This window comes from Rattus norvegicus, chromosome 7 (assembly GCF_021556685.1).
Source record: "Rattus norvegicus strain SHRSP/BbbUtx chromosome 7, alternate assembly SHRSP_T2T, whole genome shotgun sequence".
Classification (NCBI taxonomy): domain Eukaryota; kingdom Metazoa; phylum Chordata; class Mammalia; order Rodentia; family Muridae; genus Rattus; species Rattus norvegicus.
In genome coordinates, this window is record NC_141540.1 from 32972128 (window position 1) to 32991233 (window position 19106).

Genomic DNA, 19106 nt, shown 5'->3' on the forward strand with positions numbered 1-19106 from the left:
GCTAAAGCCACCCGTGCTGCGCCGGCCACCACTGTGCACTCTGAGCGCGGGTCACGGCGCGGGACCATGGACGCTTCGCGGGACATCGGCAGCTTTGTGGTGTGGGACTACGTGGTGTTCGCAGGCATGCTGCTCATCTCGGCGGCCATCGGCATCTATTACGCCTTCGCGGGGGGCGGCCAGCAGACCTCCAAGGACTTTCTGATGGGCGGCCGCAGTATGAGCGCTGTGCCTGTGGCTCTGTCCCTCACCGCCAGCTTCATGTCCGCTGTCACTGTCCTGGGCACCCCCGCCGAGGTCTACCGTTTTGGGGCGATATTCAGCATCTTTGGCGTCACTTACTTTTTTGTAGTGGTTATCAGCGCGGAGGTCTTCCTTCCGGTGTTCTATAGACTCGGGATCACCAGCACCTACGAGGTGAGAGGTGGGGGACGGGGAGAGGGGAGGCTTGCTTGCGTTTTCAGGCTTCACAAGGGACTTTCTGGGGTTAAGCAGTTTCTGCCATATGGAAATCTCCCCTTGGGGGTGCGTCTCGGATTACCCCCACCCCAACCCCGTGCGCCCCATAGAGACATAGGCTTCTAAGGAGGAATAGATTCTTGGGGTTTGGTTTTTTGAGCTCAGATACGAAGCAAACCAAGTAGAATGGACGTGTATTCTAGGGTCTTTCCTGACTTTATTGAGGCTTTAAAGTCTTAAAGTCTCTCTCTCTCTCTCTCTCTCTCTCTCTCTCTCTCTCTCTCTCTCTCTCTCTCTCTCTCTCTCGGTCCATCCCCAATTTGTCCACCCTAGTGGTTAAGATGTAGCTCTTATTCCAGTGCTTGCCCTGAAACCAAATTCCAGGACGTGTGAATGACCTTGGGCCATTGACTTAACCTTTTGTACTGATATCTTCATCTCAAGAAGAAAATAGCCCTGGCGACTTCATCGGATTGTGGGGAGAACTGAACGCGCTGATGCAGGTGTTCCTTTTAGAATAGGGCCTACCGCAGAGTATATGCTGGGTGAAAGCTGAGTGTAATTACTGTGGGGGAAGTTATCCTGAGAGGACTAGAAAAGTGAAGCGGCAAGGTTCTGAAAAGCACTGCTTGCTGTCTCGCTGTGGAAGAGTCACGCAGGAGACCCGCACTTCATCTGTTGCCGTGTTCATTTTAAAAGTTGTTCTCAGGACAAGGCTCTTTGAGGATGGAGAACATTTGGTTTGGTCCCACTTAAAGAGATGTCAAAGTTGTGTGTGTGTGTGTGTGTGTGTGTGTGTGTGTGTGTGTGTGAGAGAGAGAGAGAGAGAGAGAGAGAGAGAGAGAGAGAGAGACTTTGCCCCTGTTTTGTTTTGTTTTGTTTTGTTTTTTAACAGCGATGTCCTTAACTCAGACCTTAACCTACAGGCTTTACGGAGATGTTCCCACAGCACTAGGCTACCATTCAGGGAGCTAGGCGCCTCAGCTCGAAGTCTCTCAGTCCAGGAGTGTATGGTCTGTTTCCCTGAAGCTCAGGGTCTCTGTAAGGTGGTTTCAGTGAGGCTGATTTAGCCTGGGCTGGGCACCTGCCTCATTGGCATGGCAAGTTTTGGTGGCAAACTCTGTGTTCTACAGGTGTCATCCAAGTCTAGGCATGTCCCAGGTTGAGTTGCCTTCTCACTGTGGTCACTGTGTTTATGGAAACTGTGTGAGAAGCTTTCTCTTTGTGAAAGGGAGGTGACGGACTGGCTGTCCCAGGCCAAATTCTCAGTTCTCACTGCTGTCTTACGTTGTTCTTTGAAACATTCATAGCAAGCCCTGATTATTTTTGCTTAAGAAATGATTAATTTAGGAATTCACCAGTGAGGAACAGCAGATGAAATCCCAAGTGCCTTTTGGAAATTCAGAAGGCTGGTGATGTTGTGCTCACATTTCCCGTGGCCACCAGGCCTCCAGCAATGGTCACTATCTTGCCCCACTCATGCCTAAACTGAGGCTTTTCGTGTGTGCATATTGGCATTCTCATGATAGGGAAATCCTTTCCTACCTACATGTCTTTATAAAAAGTGCATGGGAAATGGTCAGCACTGGGGGGCCCTTGATCGGTGGGTCACGTGGCAAAGTATATTTCTTAGTGGGTGCGAGGACATATTCAGATGTGAATTCCTGACTCCTGTCATTCACAGGTGTTACCAGGTGGGCTTTGGGGGCACTGAAGTCTGTGAGCTCTGACCTGTAGCTGATCAACTCCAAAACTTAGAAAACTTGAATAACCTGGTAAGAGGACTGCAGCCCTGCCAGGAGAACGCCACTTGCAGAACCACTGACCCATGGCCTCTTCAGGGCTGTAACATTAACTCAACCAGAAAGGGACTTCTGTGTTTCTAGTGATAGAAGTTAAGTTAGTAAGAATTCTGGCTAAAAATGGTCCCCAAAAGCTAATGTTTATTAAATATTTATAATTCATGCCAGGCACTGTGAGTTTTTTGTACATGTTTTGTACGTATTATCTAACTCAATACAGCACAATTTGTGTAAGGCTATTCTTTTTTTTTTATTTCTATATATTTTTTTTATTAACTTGAGTATTTCTTTTTTTTCTATATTTTTTTTATTAACTTGAGTATTTCTTATATACATTTCAAGTGTTATTCCCTTTCCCGGTATCCGGGCAAACATCCCCCTCCCCCCTCCCCTTCGTTATGGGTGTTCCCCTCCCAACCCTCCCCCCATTGCCGCCCTCCCCCCACCAGTCTAGTTCACTGGGGGTTCAGTCTTAGCAGGACCCAGGGCTTCCCCTTCCACTGGTGCTCTTACTAGGATATGCATTGCTACCTATGAGGTCAGAGTCCAGGGTCAGTCCATGTATAGTCTTTGGGTAGGGGCTTAGTCCCTGGAAGCTCTGGTTGCTTGGCATTGTTGTACATATGGAGTCTCGAGCCCCTTCAAGCTCTTCCAGTTCTTTCTCTGATTCCTTCAACGGGGGTCCTATTCTCAGTTCAGTGGTTTGCTGCTGGCATTCGCCTCTGTATTTGCTGTATTCTGGCTGTGTCTCTTAGGAGCGATCTACATCCGGCTCCTGTCGGTCTGCACTTCTTTGCTTCATCCATCTTGTCTAATTGGGTGGCTATATATGTATGGGCCACATGTGGGGCAGACTCTGAATGGGTGTTCCTTCAGTCTCTGTTTTAATCTTTGCCTCTCTCTTCCCTGCCAAGGGTATTCTTGTTCCCCTTTTAAAGAAGGAGTGAACCATTCACATTTTGATCATCTGTCTTGAGTTTCATTTGTTCTAGGCATCTAGGGTAATTCAAGCATTTGGGCTAATAGCCACTTATCAATGAGTGCATACCATGTGTGTTTTTCTGTGATTGGGTTACCTCACTCAGGATGATATTTTCCAGTTCCAACCATTTGCCTACGAATTTCATAAAGTCGTTGTTTTTGATAGCTGAGTAATATTCCATTGTGTAGATGTACCACATTTTCTGTATCCATTCCTCTGTTGAAGGGCATCTGGGTTCTTTCCAGCTTCTGGCTATTATAAATAAGGCTGCAATGAACATAGTGGAGCACGTGTCTTTTTTATATGTTGGGGCATCTTTTGGGTATATGCCCAAGAGAGGTATAGCTGGATCCTCAGGCAGTTCAATGTCCAATTTTCTGAGGATTCTCCAGACTGATTTCCAGAATGGTTGTACCAGTTTGCAATCCCACCAACAATGGAGGAGTGTTCCTCTTCCTCCACATCCTCGCCAGTATCTGTTGTCCCCTGAGTTTTTGATCTTAGCCATTCTCACTGGTGTGAGGTGAAATCTCAGGGTTGTTTTGATTTGCATTTCCCTTATGACTAAAGATGTTGAACATTTCTTTAGGTGTTTCTCAGCCATTCGGCATTCCTCAGCTGTGAATTCTTTGTTTAGCTCTGAATCCCATTTTTTAATAGGGTTATTTGTTTCCCTGCGGTCTAACTTCTTGAGTTCTTTGTATATTTTGGATATAAGGCCTCTATCTGTTGTAGGATTGGTAAAGATCTTTTCCCAATTTGTTGGTTGCCGTTTTGTCCTAACCACCGTGTCCTTTGCCTTGTGTAAGGCTATTCTTGCAGCTCAGTTTTCCAGATGAAGAGGCTCGGAGTATACTAAGCCAGAGAGGGGAAGGAATAAGAATCCATGCCAAGCAACTTACTGATTGCTTCCGAAGGCTCTAGTGAGTTGGTTAGAACCCTAAGCATTTCACAGAGAACCGAGGAAGTCATACAGGACCTTTGAACTTATAATCACTCCATGCATGTCCAGCTCAGGGTGTCAGGTAGTCAGGGAGAAGGAAGCTTGCTGTGCCTCTGTTAAGTTAATTAGTCATGGCAGAGGATGTCTTGGGGGAAGGCTTTGTGGTTCTGTGTTGAGGACACCTTTACAGACAAGCTCCCCGGCACTGAGTAATGGTCACCCCTACACATCCTTGCCCAGATATGAATTATTTCTACACTTCTATTTCTATAGCCCGATTTGGTTGACTACAACATTTTTCTCTACCACTGCTGTCAAAATATAGATGATAGGCATTTAACAATGTTCAGACTCACGGACTGGCAGGAAGCCTATGCAGGAATCCAGAGCAATGAATAATTTCTTTGGGATCTCCCAGGTTCCACTTTAGCTACTTTATTATGGATAGCAATTGAAACCTTCACATCTCTAAGTTAATCTAAATCCCAAGGACGGTGAAAGATCTCTGTTTAGCGTAGGTATTTATTATTCTGTTGTTTTGCCTGTGAACTCTAGATCTGTTCTCTAAGCAGCGGGACCAGGGCTTCTGCTTAAGTTCTTTCATGTTTCCTCTGAAGGCTAGTAAAGGACCCATGGCTTCCAGTATCTGTCTTCAGTTCACTTTGTGTGAGTGTAAACATATGGGTCAGTTGATCTTTGGGATAATAATATATGTGAAAAATTCCAAGTTATTTGGTTCAATTTGCTATATTTTCTTTTTGCTGCCACAGTCTCTTAAGCTTTGTGTAGTCTCCAGCACTAGAATACATGGATCTAGAAAAGGCAAAAAACTATCACACGCCTTTAATCCAAGCACTTGTGAAGCAGAGGCAGGTGGATCTCTGTGAGTTTCAGGCCATCCTGGGCTAAAGAGTGAGTTCCAGGATAGCCAGAGCTACAAAAGACTTCTGTATCTATTCATGTCCACTGATATGTAGTGTAGATTTACTTAAGGGAAATCTTCAGAAATAACTGTTTCCAGTTTTCAGAAATGTCTCCACATTTTCCAAAGTAGCCTTACATGATTTTGATATCCATGATTCACAAGGTCCTTGGCTTTCAATTCCACTAATCTTTGCATCTTAAGTTTTGAAAAGTTTATATCTTATCTATGTATACCATTGGATACCTTCTCTTTGCAAAATCAAAGAGAAAGATTTGCCCCTGGGATCCTCATTTTAAACACAAGGAAGCTGAGATTGAGAGAATGGTGGTCTCGAGCTCACGAGTCAGGGTTGGGACTGCCCAGGGGCTGCAATTCTGCTGCAGTCACTGCCTTGTACTGTGTTGGGAATTCGTCACCCGTCAGTGACAAATGAAGGTCTTGTCTGTAGTGCTATGTACTTATTGAGTCTTAAACTCATGGTCAGGTTTCTTTTCATTTATGTGGTTATAGGCACAGGTTTTGTGCATCAAAGTTTGTAAGTTTGTATGCCACATCCCAGAAAACAGATTGCCATCTCGGTCCTCTCTGAGTGCTAGCAGCCTCATCTCCAACATAGTACCTGCTTCACTGAGTAACCAAGCACACCAGGTGTGTTAGCTGTGATTGTACAGCAAAAATACCCATATGTCTTTCTATTAAATGATTAGCTAATGACAATTTCTCCTCCTTTTTCTGTTCCTCCTCCTCCTGTTGATTCTGTCTCCTTCTTTATACAGCAAGACTCCCAGTCATTGGCTTTTTTTCTACATGTCAAAAAATACTCAAGTTAAATAATAGCTTGGTCTTCAGCTCAGAAATTCTGATTCTAACTGTAATATATTTTTATAGATTATACAACACAGGAAATGAATAGGCCATATTATAAGCTATAGTAGATTTCAAGGAGAGTTGTAAAGATTGTCAGGGTCTTGGCTCTAAACAGAAGATAACCTGACACTCAAGAGGCTGAGGTAGATGGCTGGGAAATTGAAGCCAGTCTGGGCTACATAGTAAAACCCCATTTCAAAAACGGAAGCAAAACCCAAACCAACTAACTGACCTGGGTCACCAGAAATGGTGGCATATACAGCAGAAGGATCAGAAAGATCTGTCTGGTCTTTATACGCAGGACTTGTCTCAGAGACAAAACAAAACAAGACAAAGCAACACTGAAAACATGACCTCGATGATGTAAGTTAAATCTACACACACACACACACACACACACACACACACACACACACACACACACACACACACACGCATGCGCGCACGCTCACTGGTATGTCAAGGATTGCAGACCAAGGAGTTTGAAGGTAGTTCATAGAACAGCAGGAAAGGCAGAGTAAACAGCTCCTGGAAAGGACAAAGCATCAACAGCTTCTTCAGTTTTTTTCCTGTCAGGATCATGCCTTGCCACTTCAGTCCCTCCCCAGTTTAGCAGTTTCCATCCGGATGAGAAGGTGATTGGCTGGCCTTGAGGTCATGTGATTTCCTCTCGCTCAGAAGAGGTAGAGTAGCTGATGCAGATTTCTACTCTGAAATAGAAAAGGGCTGATTTCTCAATCGAATCAAAAGAAATAGAGAATGGTTACTGGAAGGAAAGAGGAAACAATAGACTGGTGAAAACGAAGGAGTTTTCAGGCGCGCATCGTGTGAAGGATTTCAGAAATCTGTGCATATCAATGGTCATTGAATGGCAGTCTAAAGCATCAGTTTACACATAAGTAAAAGTCTTTTTAGAAAAATAAAAACACAAAATAAGTTACAAAGTTCCTGTAAATGTCTTACCCTTCATTTCTGGAGTCGATTTAAAATGTGTTTAGGAGATTCACCCCCCCCCCCCCCCTCTGTCTCAACAGTATTTGGAGCTCAGATTTAATCGATTCATTCGTCTCTGTGGCACAGTCCTCTTCATCGTTCAAACAGTAAGTACCTCTCCATTAATTTACTTTCTCCTTTGCTGTCGAAAATGTTTTTATCTGCGGGCGAAATATGTGGAAGATAAAGACAACATGACAACGATACAAAAAACAAACAAAAAAAAAACAAAAAAAAGAAAGAAAGAAAGGAAAAGAAAACAAAAACAAAGCATGCTTGTCCTCACCAAGAATGAAACCTAAAGATCCTTAAACTGTGCTTCAGTGAAGAATTTAAGTTCTTGAAAAACAGTGGTTTAAGTGAACCTTTTTTAAATAGTCATTCTGTTTATTGAGAGAAGTGACTTTGACCCGAAACTGTAGTAGAACAATTTTTTTCAATAACTAAGTTTTTCTTATTTATTTTCCATCCAGATTGCTGCCCTGGTTTAAGTGAATTTAAATACTGTGTTGGTCAAGCAATAGACGTAGACCTTTAGGAAAATACCCTTTCTAACCTTCTCCACCGGGACCAAGTTGACAGTCAGCACGTTATTTCAATGACAGAAATATTTGAGGGAGCTACGTTGGCTGACAGGAGGGAAGACTGAGTAGATTTCTCAGTCTTTTCGCGACTGACTCGGTATTAGGTATAAGCCTGACGGGGAAGACTTTAGGGAAGAGTTTTGTGTGAAAGCATACTTTAACGATGAATCAGCGTTCTTTAAAAACTTGAGCTTGCTCCAATCAGAACTGTGTGCTTAGGGGAAAGGAGAATCCTGAGCTTTAGGAGAGATCTCAAAGACAAACACACAGTGCACTCATTCAAGAATATGCAAATGAAGATAGGCATGTTGATGAACCTGAATGGAAAGCAAAGGTTTGCCAAGTAAAGGTAAGCATCACTGCTCCATGCTTCTCGTTCCTTAGGAGGCTGCCGGAGGGTTTCCACGAGCCTAATCACAGCATTTACCACCCTCCCGCCACGGCTGAGCATTTTAGGTCTGGATTCTTAAGGGAGGTCAACAATTTGCAGGTCTCCAGTCTAAAACCACTTAAGCACTTGCTCGGGAGAGATGTGAGGCAGAGCGCCCTTTCCCAGTGTTTGACTTGGTTTTGTTTTATGCTTTTGTACATTTCGTCAGGTCTTAGTATCGGCTGTTAGAAGAGGCAGGTAGAGACTCTGATAGTCTAAGGCTGGTCGCTCCTGTGTAGTAACTGTTCCTGCTAAAGATGCCTCCAGGAGCAAGACATGGGGCTCAGTTGTAATGAGGACAGTGAGCGAGTCACATTTCAGATCTTCAACGCGGTCAGAATAACACGGTGGAAAGTAGTTCATTTCTTTTCAAAGGAGGAGAGCATTAACACTTCCCATTTGAAGGGCTTGCTTCCGTGCAGGGCAATTAAGCATTCAGTTAGCATATAATTTTATAATGTTTACGACATTTTATAATGTTACTTGAAACTACTATAGAATGTATTTGAAGGGTGAAAGGCAATGAAAATGATATTTTGAGAAGCGGATACTTTGTCTTAACAATTGTTTCTTCGTGTTCAAGTATTTTAAGTCTATGAAAGGTGAGTTTAAGTTTGAGTTGTTGGATCAATGAACATATTTTTTGTACTGATTATCATTACACTTTAAAAAAAAAAGTCTTCAGAAAGGGTTTTGTGATGTTTTAGATACACTGTAGACAGAATGAAATCAATTTTATTTAAATATTTTCAATCTATAATGACACATTAAATATATTGATATGGATCAATTTGTAACTGATTTTATAATTCATGTACGGGATTCATTAATTTTATACTTCATATTATTCATTGTTTTCCTTCTCTCCCTGATAGATTCTGTACACTGGGATTGTGATTTATGCCCCTGCTCTGGCTTTGAATCAAGGTACATTTAAAGGGGCTATCATGTGGCTACAGTGGCTGGTTCATTTTTGCTATGCTTTATTCTCTCTCCTTGGGGAGATAGACAGATGGAAAAAGACCTCCCGTAGTCCTTAGGGGCTTTATGAGGGTAGTGGGATGGGCTTCATTAGTCTATACTGGCTTCTTTGAGGTATGAATGGATAATTCCAAAGTGTCTGTGGGCTTATAGGCAGACCTAGACCTTCCTGGGGTAGGGCTAGTTGTTTCAATATTGTATGCCTGCCAGCTGTTCTTTGTTACTTCACACCCTCTCCCCTACTGTAGCCCTAATGACTGCACTCCCTCCTTTTTGACTACTACCCAGAGTTCATCCCTGCATTGATTTGCTTCCATAAATACCATGACCAAAAGCAACTTGAGGAGAAAAGAGTTTCTTTCAGGTTATAGCTTACAGTCCATTAGGAAGGGAAGTCAAGGCAGGAACCCAAGGCAGGAACCCAAGGCAGGAAGTGAAACTGAGGCTATGGAAGGGTGCTGCTGCCCATGGCATGTTCGATGATGATGATGATGATGATGATGATGATGATGATGATGATGGTGGTGGTGGTGGTGGTGGTGGTGATGATGATGATTGCTTCTCTTATGAGAACCTACTTCATTTTTTAATTTTAAATTTACCTTCTTGGGGATTAATTTTTATGCAATCAAATGTGCCAATTTCAATGCCAAGTTTAAGGAAAATGGGCATATACTAACTCCTGTAACCAGTAATCAATTAAAATATCACACCAATGATTTCTCTCATGCCTCTGTAAAATTAATCCCCCCCATCCCTGGCTCAAGGCAACCACTGATGTGTTTTTTTCTCCCCTTTTGTAGATTCTCTCCTCACATAGTCTGTCCTGATTATGGTTTCCCCTCCATTTACTCCTCCTAGTTCTTCCCTACTTCCCCTCTTACTCAGTTACTCTCTCTTTCTTTCTCTTATTAGAAAACAAACAGGCTTATAACAGATAATAGTAAAGTATAACAAAATAAAATGTAATGACATAAGACAAAAAACTTATCATATAGAAGTTGGACAAGACAAACCAATAGAAGAAAAGAGCCCAAGGGGAGGCATATCAAAGAACCACTCATTCCCACACTCCCAGAAAAACACTAAGCTGGAAGCCATCATATACACACAGAGGACTGGTAGAGACCTGTGCAGGCACTGGTATGCAGCTCCAGCCTCTGAGTTCATATGAGCTTTGATCATGATGATTTAGAAGTCTTTGTTTTCTTGGTGTCTTTCATCCTCTCCGGGTCTTACACTCTTTCTGCCTTCTCTTTCATAGGGTTCCCTGAGTCTGAATGGAGGATTTGAGGAAGCTATTCCATCTAGGGCTAAGTGTTTCAAGGTTTCTAACTCTCTGGATAAATGTCAGGCTCTAGGTCTCTATGTTTGTTCCGATCTACTTGGAGGAAGCTTCTCTGATGCTGGCTTAAGAAGGTGCTGATCTAGGTATAGTGGAGTATCATTTCCAGTCATTTTATCATTACCTTTAAAAAAAAACTAGTAGTATTTGATTTTATTCTAGTTCCCTGGGCTAACCACTCTCTGGTTTCTGGTCACTGGAGCAATGTCAAGTTTCAGTTCCATCTCGTGAAGCGGTCCTTCAATCAAATCAGATATTGATTGACTAGTCACTCAAGTTCGGTGACGCCATTGCTCTAGCATATTTGGCAGGCAGGACACCGTTATAGATAAGAGGGTTTGCAACTGGCTTGATGTTTACGTTTCTCTTTTGGTAGCATACAGAGCATGTGCCTATACCAAAGATGCTAGAGTGTAGGGTGAAGGGTGTGTGTAGGCACTGGCTAGACCTCTCTTTGTTCAGTGAGTTCTGTGGTTGTCGTCTTCAGCAGTAGGGCCTTGCTGTCAGTTTGTAGAAGGCAGCCTATTGTCTTGGCAAGAGCCTAAGTTGTTTGGGGATTCCCGTGGGACCTCTATGGCCAACAACTCAATTATAACCCAATCCTGGCATTGGAAGCTTTGTTTGGTGACAAGAGATTGCCAGTTGGGGGCTCTCTCTTATCTCCCCATCATTTGCTGATTTCATTAGATCACCTTCATATATATACATATTTTGGGAAGTTTCTAAAGTATTAGGCTTTTATACTACCCTCAAATGCCTCATAATTTTAGCTGTCTCTCCATATTCCTTCCCCCAATCCACTCTTCCCTCTTCTTCTCCACTTGATTGTCCCATTCCAACTCTCCCAATTCATAACTGTTTATTCTATTTCTCTTTCCTTTTTTAAAAAATTTATTTATTCTTTTATGCTATGAGTACACTGCAGCTGTCTTCAGACACACCAGAAGAGGGCATCAGATTCCATTATGGATGGTTGTGAGCCACCATGTGGTTGCTGGGAATTGAACTCAGGACCTCTGGAAGAGCAATCAGTGCTCTTAACCACTGCGCCATCTCTCCAGCCCCTATTTCTCTTTCCTAAAGTGATCTCACTGTGCACTTTATATTCTCCCTCTGTGCTTCTACAGATTGTAGCTTGGTCATCATTGACTTAACAGCCAATATCCACATATAAACAAATACATATTTGTCTTTCTATAGTTGGGGTACCTTCCTCAAGATGATTTTTTTTCCTAGTTCCATCTATGTGCCTGGAAATTTTGTGCTGTTATTTTTTTTTAACAGCTGAGTAATACTCCATTGTGGAAATGTATCACATTTTTCTTTATCCATTCTTCTGTTGAGAAACATGATCTAGATGGTTTTCACTTCCTGGCTATTATAAACAGGGCAACAAGGAACATGGTTTAACAAGTGTCTCTGTGGTAGTCTGACACATCCTTTGGCTATACACCTAAGAGTGATATAGCTAGATCTTAAGATAGATCCATTCCCATCTTCCTGAGGAACTGCCACACTGATTTCCATAGTGGCTGTACAAGTTTACACTCCCACCAGCACTGGAGGAGTGTCCCCCTTCCTCCACACCCTCACCAGCATGAGCTGTCACTTGATTTATTGATCTTAGCCATTCTGATAGGTGTACGATGAAATCTCAAAGCAGTTTTGATTTGCATATTTCTGATGGCTAAGGATGGTGAACATTTCTTCTTAAGTGTCTCTCAGAGTATGTGCCTGTAACATTCGAGATTCCTTAATTGAGAATTATTTGTTTAGATCAGTATTCTGTTTTAAAATTGGATTGTTTTCTTGATGTCTAGTTTTTTTTTTTTTTGAGACCTTTACATATTTTGGACGTTAGCCCTCTATCAGATGTGTAGTTGGTAAGAGTACTTCTCTCTTCTCTAGGCTGCCACTCTGTCTGAATGAGGGTGTCCCTCACCATGCACATGTTTCTCAGTTTCATCTTCTTGATCTTAATTTTATACAACCCAGGGCTACCCCTGTGGGCTGCCAATCCACATCAATCATTAATGAAGAAATGTCCTTATAGGCTAATCTGATAGAGACATTTTCTCAATCGAGGTTTCCACTTCCAAGATGATTCCAACCTCCCAGTTGTCAAGTTTACAAAAACATAACCAGCACAGACCCCAAGAGGCTTCTGCTTTCTGCTCAGATCCTGATGAAGTCTGGCCTTTATTCCTGGAGTTTTATTCGAGTCCACATTGAAATAGACAGTAGCTGTGTGATTTGATATGTGAGGTTGCTCCTAGTGACTACTGTGTTTATAAAAACCCATGAAGGTACCGATCAATAAACTATCACTTTAGATTTGTATCGAAGCGGCTTTGGCTAGCCATAGCTTCAAAAAAAAAAAAAATAAATCTATGGGAAAGCTCTGCGCCCGTTGACTTCCTCTCAGTTAGAACTGAATGCAATCTCTAAAACTCCTTGTAGAACAGGTAAGTGGTATTTGTGATGGTTAAAGCATGGTGCAGTTCCTGAAGTAAGTGTGATGTGGGGAAACCTACTAAGTCCAGGCTCCACCTTCTTGGTTTTATTCCAGGAGTGATAGTAACTGGTACCCACGTCTATGACACGGGAGAGAATCATTACAGAGATGTGCTGTAATGCACTCTTGTCATCTGCATGTTGGGCAAGACCCATGTCAACATCACTACCAGCGGAAATGGCTTACTTCATAGTTGAGAAATGAGTTATGAACTTGATACGTCATCTATTGCCTTTAACTGTAATTAAAGGCGTCAGGGTTTTGAAACACAGTTCTTGGAATAATCTAAGCATGGACTTTAACTTCTGATGAAATCAAGACTTTTGCCTTCTCTCTCTCTCTCTCTCTCTCTCTCTCTCTCTCTGGAAAAGTCTGGAGCCACCTTCTAGGCAACTGGAGCCATAGAAACTGTGTTTGGATGATTAGAACACCAACGGTTTGTTTGCTGTACCCAGGAGAGTAGACACAGTATCTTCTGAACAGTAGATGCTCTTGTAAAACTTCAGAATTGGGACTTATGCCCACAGAATTGTCTTCATAGATTTTTTTCTTTTGTTATAGAAAAACTTCAAATGAAGATTAACTTAGTGAGAATAGTGCATTGAACCTTAATGTTGAACCACTATGTTTGAATAACTCTCTAGTTAGTGTCAAATTTAGCTCACCCCAATTCTCCAGTAGCTTCCTTTGCTGTAAATATGAAATGCTGTATCACTTTGTCTGTATTTTAGCGAGTCTTATAAATAATAATCCCACCACCATATCTATAATATTAGCATCGATTCTCTAATTTCCTGTGAAATTCATGCTAGATTTTCCTGATATATTTTTCAGCTTCTTAGGACCACAGCCTAAGCAAGTCCGTTTACTATGTATAAACATTTTTTCATTTGAACTTTTTATTTTTCTTGTGTTTAAAAGTTGAAGGCCAGTTTTTCTTGAGGTATACTCTGTACAGAACAAAACGCACACAGCTTAGGTGTACAGTCTGATGAATCCTAAGAATTGTATATCCTTGTGTAACTATAATCCAACTCAAAACCTAGACTATTTCCAGAATCCACTTCCAGGAAATTTCCTGTGCCACCTACCATTTTACGTGATGGATTTTTTTCACTTTTATCACCATAAGTTTGTTTTCGCTGTTCTTAGACTGTACGTAAGTGGAAGCCTAGACAGCTGTTGTGTGTCTGGATTCTTTGGTTAGCCAATTGCTTCTGAGATTCATTTATGTCGCCACATGAATAAGTAGTTCATTCATTTTTTTTTTTTTTGCCTATCTCTCATGCGTGTGCATGTGCACCCATGCATGGAGGCCTAAGGCTGACTTCAGGAATCAGCTTCCATAGGTCTCCTTCTTAAGGTAAGGTCTTGCAGCAGAACCCGGAAGTCTGTAATTACTCATCTAGTTAGCAAGCTTACTCTGTGGATTCCCTGTCTCCCCTTCTTAACACTGGATTGCAGGTAAGCAGCCGTGCACACACTAGTATTGACTGGGTTTGGGGGTTCCAAGACCCCATCATCATGTTTGCACGACAAATATATTAATAATGTAGCTATGTCAGTACAGTTCATTACTTTGCATCGCTAGTGATATTCCACTGCACACACTCACTGAAATCGGCTTATCTACTCCCTTGTTCATGAGCACGGGATGCTTCTAGTTTTAGGCTACTGTGAATTAAAGACACTACTAGTATCCTTACACAGATTTTTTTGTCCCCACCCCCTTTTTTTTACCTTATACAAATTTTTATGTTTTGTTCTCATGACATATGAAGTATAAATTTCAACATACATGTATTCTGAACAAGGATAGGACTGGCACATGCGAGAAATTGTCAAATAACCTTTCTAAGCAGTTGAACCTTTTCACATTATTCCACAATATCTGAGAATTCCAGCCCTTCTACACCCTTGACGACACTTAGCATTATTTTTTTCCTCGTTTTTTTTTTTTTTTTTTTTTTTAGCAATCTTAGCATGTATTATCTATATTATTGCACCGTGGCTCTCATTTGTTTTTCTCTGGTGACTACTGATGTTGAGTTTCTCAGCTCATAAAATGATCAAAATGAACTCACTATTTAGTTTAATTTAGCATTTCAAATTACTTGGGATTTCTCTTTTGTGGTCCATGTTTTTGGAGACAGGGTCTCAGGGAGCCTGGAAATCTGCTATGCAACTGAAACTAATCTTGAACTCTTAATTTTGTTTTTTATATCTTATTCATCATATATAACAGTATCATGTGGAGGTCAGAAGATAATTTGTGTGCATCTGTTTTTTTCTCCTCCTGTGTAGGTTTTGGGGATTGAACTCAGGTCCTTGGGCTTGGTAGCAGGTCCCCTTATCCTCTGAGCTTTAGTCTTGAGCCCCAGGACAGGTGTTTGTTACACCCCTTTTCTTACTAGCTTTGAAAGAATCAATTGCAGGTCTAAGGGTATTGCTCGATTTTTTACTTTCTAATTTCACGAAGTCCTTCACTTTATCCTTCCTAACTCTGTAGACTATATAATGGTTCCAAAGACGGATCTTTAAAATTTGAAGAAGTCTAACATAGCTCCATCTTTTTTGTTGATGTTGTTGTTCTGCTTATCCTTTATGTATTATAGGTAACTGTATTTTTCTGTTGACTTTTATTTATGCTTCCATTAAAAAACATATCCCTCTACGTCCTAGAGCATTGGTAGCAGATGATGGACTTTTATACCTCAAGTGTTACCTTAAAAACACACTTAAAGGTCTATAGAAACAGCATATTTATATGAACCCGTGGGAAGGAATGGGAAATCCCCTTTGATCCCAGTCAGTCTGGGATCTACATTACAGAATCCAGCTGTCCCTTAGCTTAATTACAATATAAATCCTGTACTATGAATTAGGCAGTGTTAGATTGTATATGGTATCTGAATATAAGCAAGCATCATGTCTGCTGAGCTTATCAAATGTGATTTTTTTTAATTCCATTTGTCTTAGGGGCATGGGTGAGCCACGATTCTAGTCTTAAGCAAGTGGATCTATGGAGCTAGGTGCCTCCCTGGTAATTCCTGAGAAGTGCTTTGGTGATGCGCCTTTCAGAGTTGAACACATGTTCTCTTTTCTTCTACAGTTACAGGATTTGATCTGTGGGGCGCAGTGGTGGCCACAGGGGTGGTCTGCACATTCTACTGCACACTGGTATGTGGAGAGTGTCTTTTCTCTTCTACCTGCTTCGCAAGACTGGGATTTCAAGTAGTCACATGCGACAGTGTGACTGCTCTCATACACTCTTTCTCTCTGGGCTTCTCACACTACAATGTTTTTGTAAGGAACATTTGGTCCTTAGATATGGATTGTGAATGAAGTTTTTCTTTCATCTGGACCATTGCATGGGTCCCCCGTTTTAACCTCTCGATTCATTAATATGGTTTTCAAAAATCTCATAGATGTGCTTGTGTAATACCTCAGCACAGAGGCTTGTGATGATGGTCTATTAACTATAGACACAGGTGACCAACTGTGTACTGGACATCGAGACACAATGCTGCTTTACTGTAGATGCAGGTTCTTTGCAGCAATGCAAACTTATATAGTCTTTGATAGTCTCTATATTAACCTTTTGTTTGAATGATCTTTCAGAGCCTGTTTGAAACCCAGGTCATAGAGCCTGAAGAGAAATACTTGTGGCAGTGACTAGTATGCAACAATTTTAGTATCTTAACAAGTGATAGAATAATCTGGGTACAAACTGATTAGTAGCCCACACAGTGACGCCTGCAATTTAACTCTGAATTGTCTTCCCAGATCTCCTCAGCCCACCTCCCTCCCATCCAAAGTGTATGTTTGTATTATATCAGTAGACCACATATCGTTTTATCTTCTTTGGCTTTTTCACTGGCTGTTGTCTGACCTGGGTGGACCTTTCACCTTTGCCTCTGCCTATGCTTGAGGACTGGGTTAAATATCTTCTTCTCTACTGAGGATCTTTGAACATGACAGCTCCTTCGAGAGAACGTCTTGACCAGGCTCCATATTTCAGTATTTTCATCTCTTGTATGGTGCATTCACGTTCAGACAGATATATCATCACGTCTCATAGAAGGGCTAATTCTCACACACTTTCTCCTCAAAGGGTGGTCTTAAAGCAGTCGTCTGGACAGATGTTTTTCAAGTCGGGATCATGGTGGCTGGATTTGCATCCGTGATTATACAGGCTTCCATAACTCAAGGTGGCATCAATACGATTTTAAGTGACGCTTCCAATGGTGGAAGATTAAACTTCTGGAAGTAAGTGGCTGTTTACCTTCTGGCTAACTGAGTGCCTTCTTGTTTTCTTTGTAAGAAATGGTTTTGTTGAAATATTAAGTTTGTATTGGAAAATCAATAAGTTACTAATGATGTGGTCTGTAAAATTAAAGTGGGCAAGTAAATGTGGGAGGAGTTTATGCCAGTTGTTTTGAGGAGTTCAAGCATACTGATGTCGATGGATCATATGGTCAAAGGGTATTATGATGCGTCTTCCTCCTCCTTTGAACAGATTGAAAGTAGGGTAGGAAAAAATGTTAAGCAGAGGAAGTCTCTTAAAAGACAAATACCAAGAGACAGTAATTTCATTTGGGTAATTACTTTAACCAACGCAGAGAAATTCTCTGGCATTTAATATGTAGTATATTAAAATGGCATATTGTTAAATAATATTTCATGCATACATACCTATATCTACATATATTGTTTCCTAAAAATGGACCAGAAAAGTTATGGTTGATGTTTCATAGGGTAGCCTGGAACAGAACAAACATTTAAACAATGGAAAAATCTAGATTGCCTATCCAAAGCCTATCATACAATTTAAGAGAATTCTGAAAACACTGTCCCTTTGGTTCAAGAGTCAACTTCATGCACTGTGCTCAAGGTGGAAAGAATTTCATTTTTACCTAAGCCATGTTTTCTTCTCTTTAAGTAAGAGATTAGAAACCTGCAGTTACTAGCTAGGAAAAAAGAATATTTCATTTGGATGATTTTTGTTTCTCAGATAGCCTTTTTGATGTGTATTTTTCTTCTAATTTCATCTAGAATCTCCCAATATCTGGAAATATCATTGTTTACTTAATTGAATGGATTTAAAGTAGAAATACTTGTATTTTGACATTATAATTTTGGACATTTTTATGTATGTTTGTGAGTGTATATTGCTTGAGCATTCTAGAATTCTCAGACTCTTAGAAACAATTTGTATTTGCTTCCCTTTTCTTTCCATTCAGTTTTAATCCTAACCCTTTGCAAAGACACACGTTCTGGACAATTATCGTCGGAGGGACTTTTACATGGACCACCATCTATGGTGTCAACCAGTCCCAAGTGCAGAGATATATTTCCTGTAAAAGCAGACTCCATGCAAAACTGTAAGCCAAACTGTGGTGTATGAATTAATAACTACCATTGTTCTTATGGGAATGGTTCTGTAAGCCAACTTTAATTCAACTTAAAGTCCTTGTATCATGAAACTCCAACGAAGGATCAACTTTGACTGGCTCAGTAGCAGAGCCCCAAGTGGTACTAGAAGTTTTCAATCAAATATCTGAAAATATTGCCATAAATTATTATGTAAGTCACCCCCATCAAGTAAGTAAATGCCTCAAGAACGTACAGAAGTTAGAAAACTATAAATGAAAGTTCGATGTGAGAGTGATGTTTTTAGCATGAGGAAACAACAAATTAGAAAAGTATATGCAGCCTCGAAGCAGTGAAATGACCCTGTAGAGAAATGTAAGTTCCTTAAAACAATATAGCAGAGTGTTTATTTGAGAGAAGTAGTGGTACGCACCGTATTGTCAGCTCAGTCATGGGTTATGATGCCCTCCAACTTGCTTCTTAGATGGCCTTGTTCAAGTTGCTCAGTTTCACTGAGCTTCAGGTCTAAACTTGTAAAGGAGAACAAGCAATGCTATTACCACATGGGAAGTCTGGTAGAATACTGTGTGGGTCATGCACATGTAATTGTTTATGTCCTTTTCTGCTTTAAATTAATGGCACTTGAGGATAGAGAATGGGAGGAGCACATGGTATGAGGAGAAACCTGTCCAGGGAATACAGTGTATGTGTTTCTTGTTCTTAATGATGAGTGGTCTTACAAACTATGTTGGAAGAACTTTAGTGAATTGATATATATATATATATATATATATATACATATATATATGTGTGTGTGTTTGTGTACATTTATATATGTATTTTATATATGCATATGTATATATGCATGTGTATGTATGTATATGCTGACCATGTTTAGCAGTTTATA

The 19106-nt window shown here is 41.0% G+C and overlaps 1 protein-coding gene across 1 annotated transcript in view; it reads left to right on the forward strand.

Annotated features, from left to right (window-relative positions):
* The first annotated feature begins 66 nt into the window (after positions 1–66).
* The window catches only part of Slc5a8 (solute carrier family 5 member 8), a 40915-nt gene continuing 21875 nt past the window's right edge, over positions 67–19106 (forward strand). The window contains exons 1-6 of the mRNA NM_001191987.1: positions 67–417; positions 7013–7078; positions 8861–8912; positions 15939–16006; positions 16941–17095; positions 18070–18210. Coding sequence (NP_001178916.1) covers positions 67–417; positions 7013–7078; positions 8861–8912; positions 15939–16006; positions 16941–17095; positions 18070–18210 — 833 coding nt within the window. The remainder of the gene's footprint in view (positions 418–7012; positions 7079–8860; positions 8913–15938; positions 16007–16940; positions 17096–18069; positions 18211–19106) is intronic.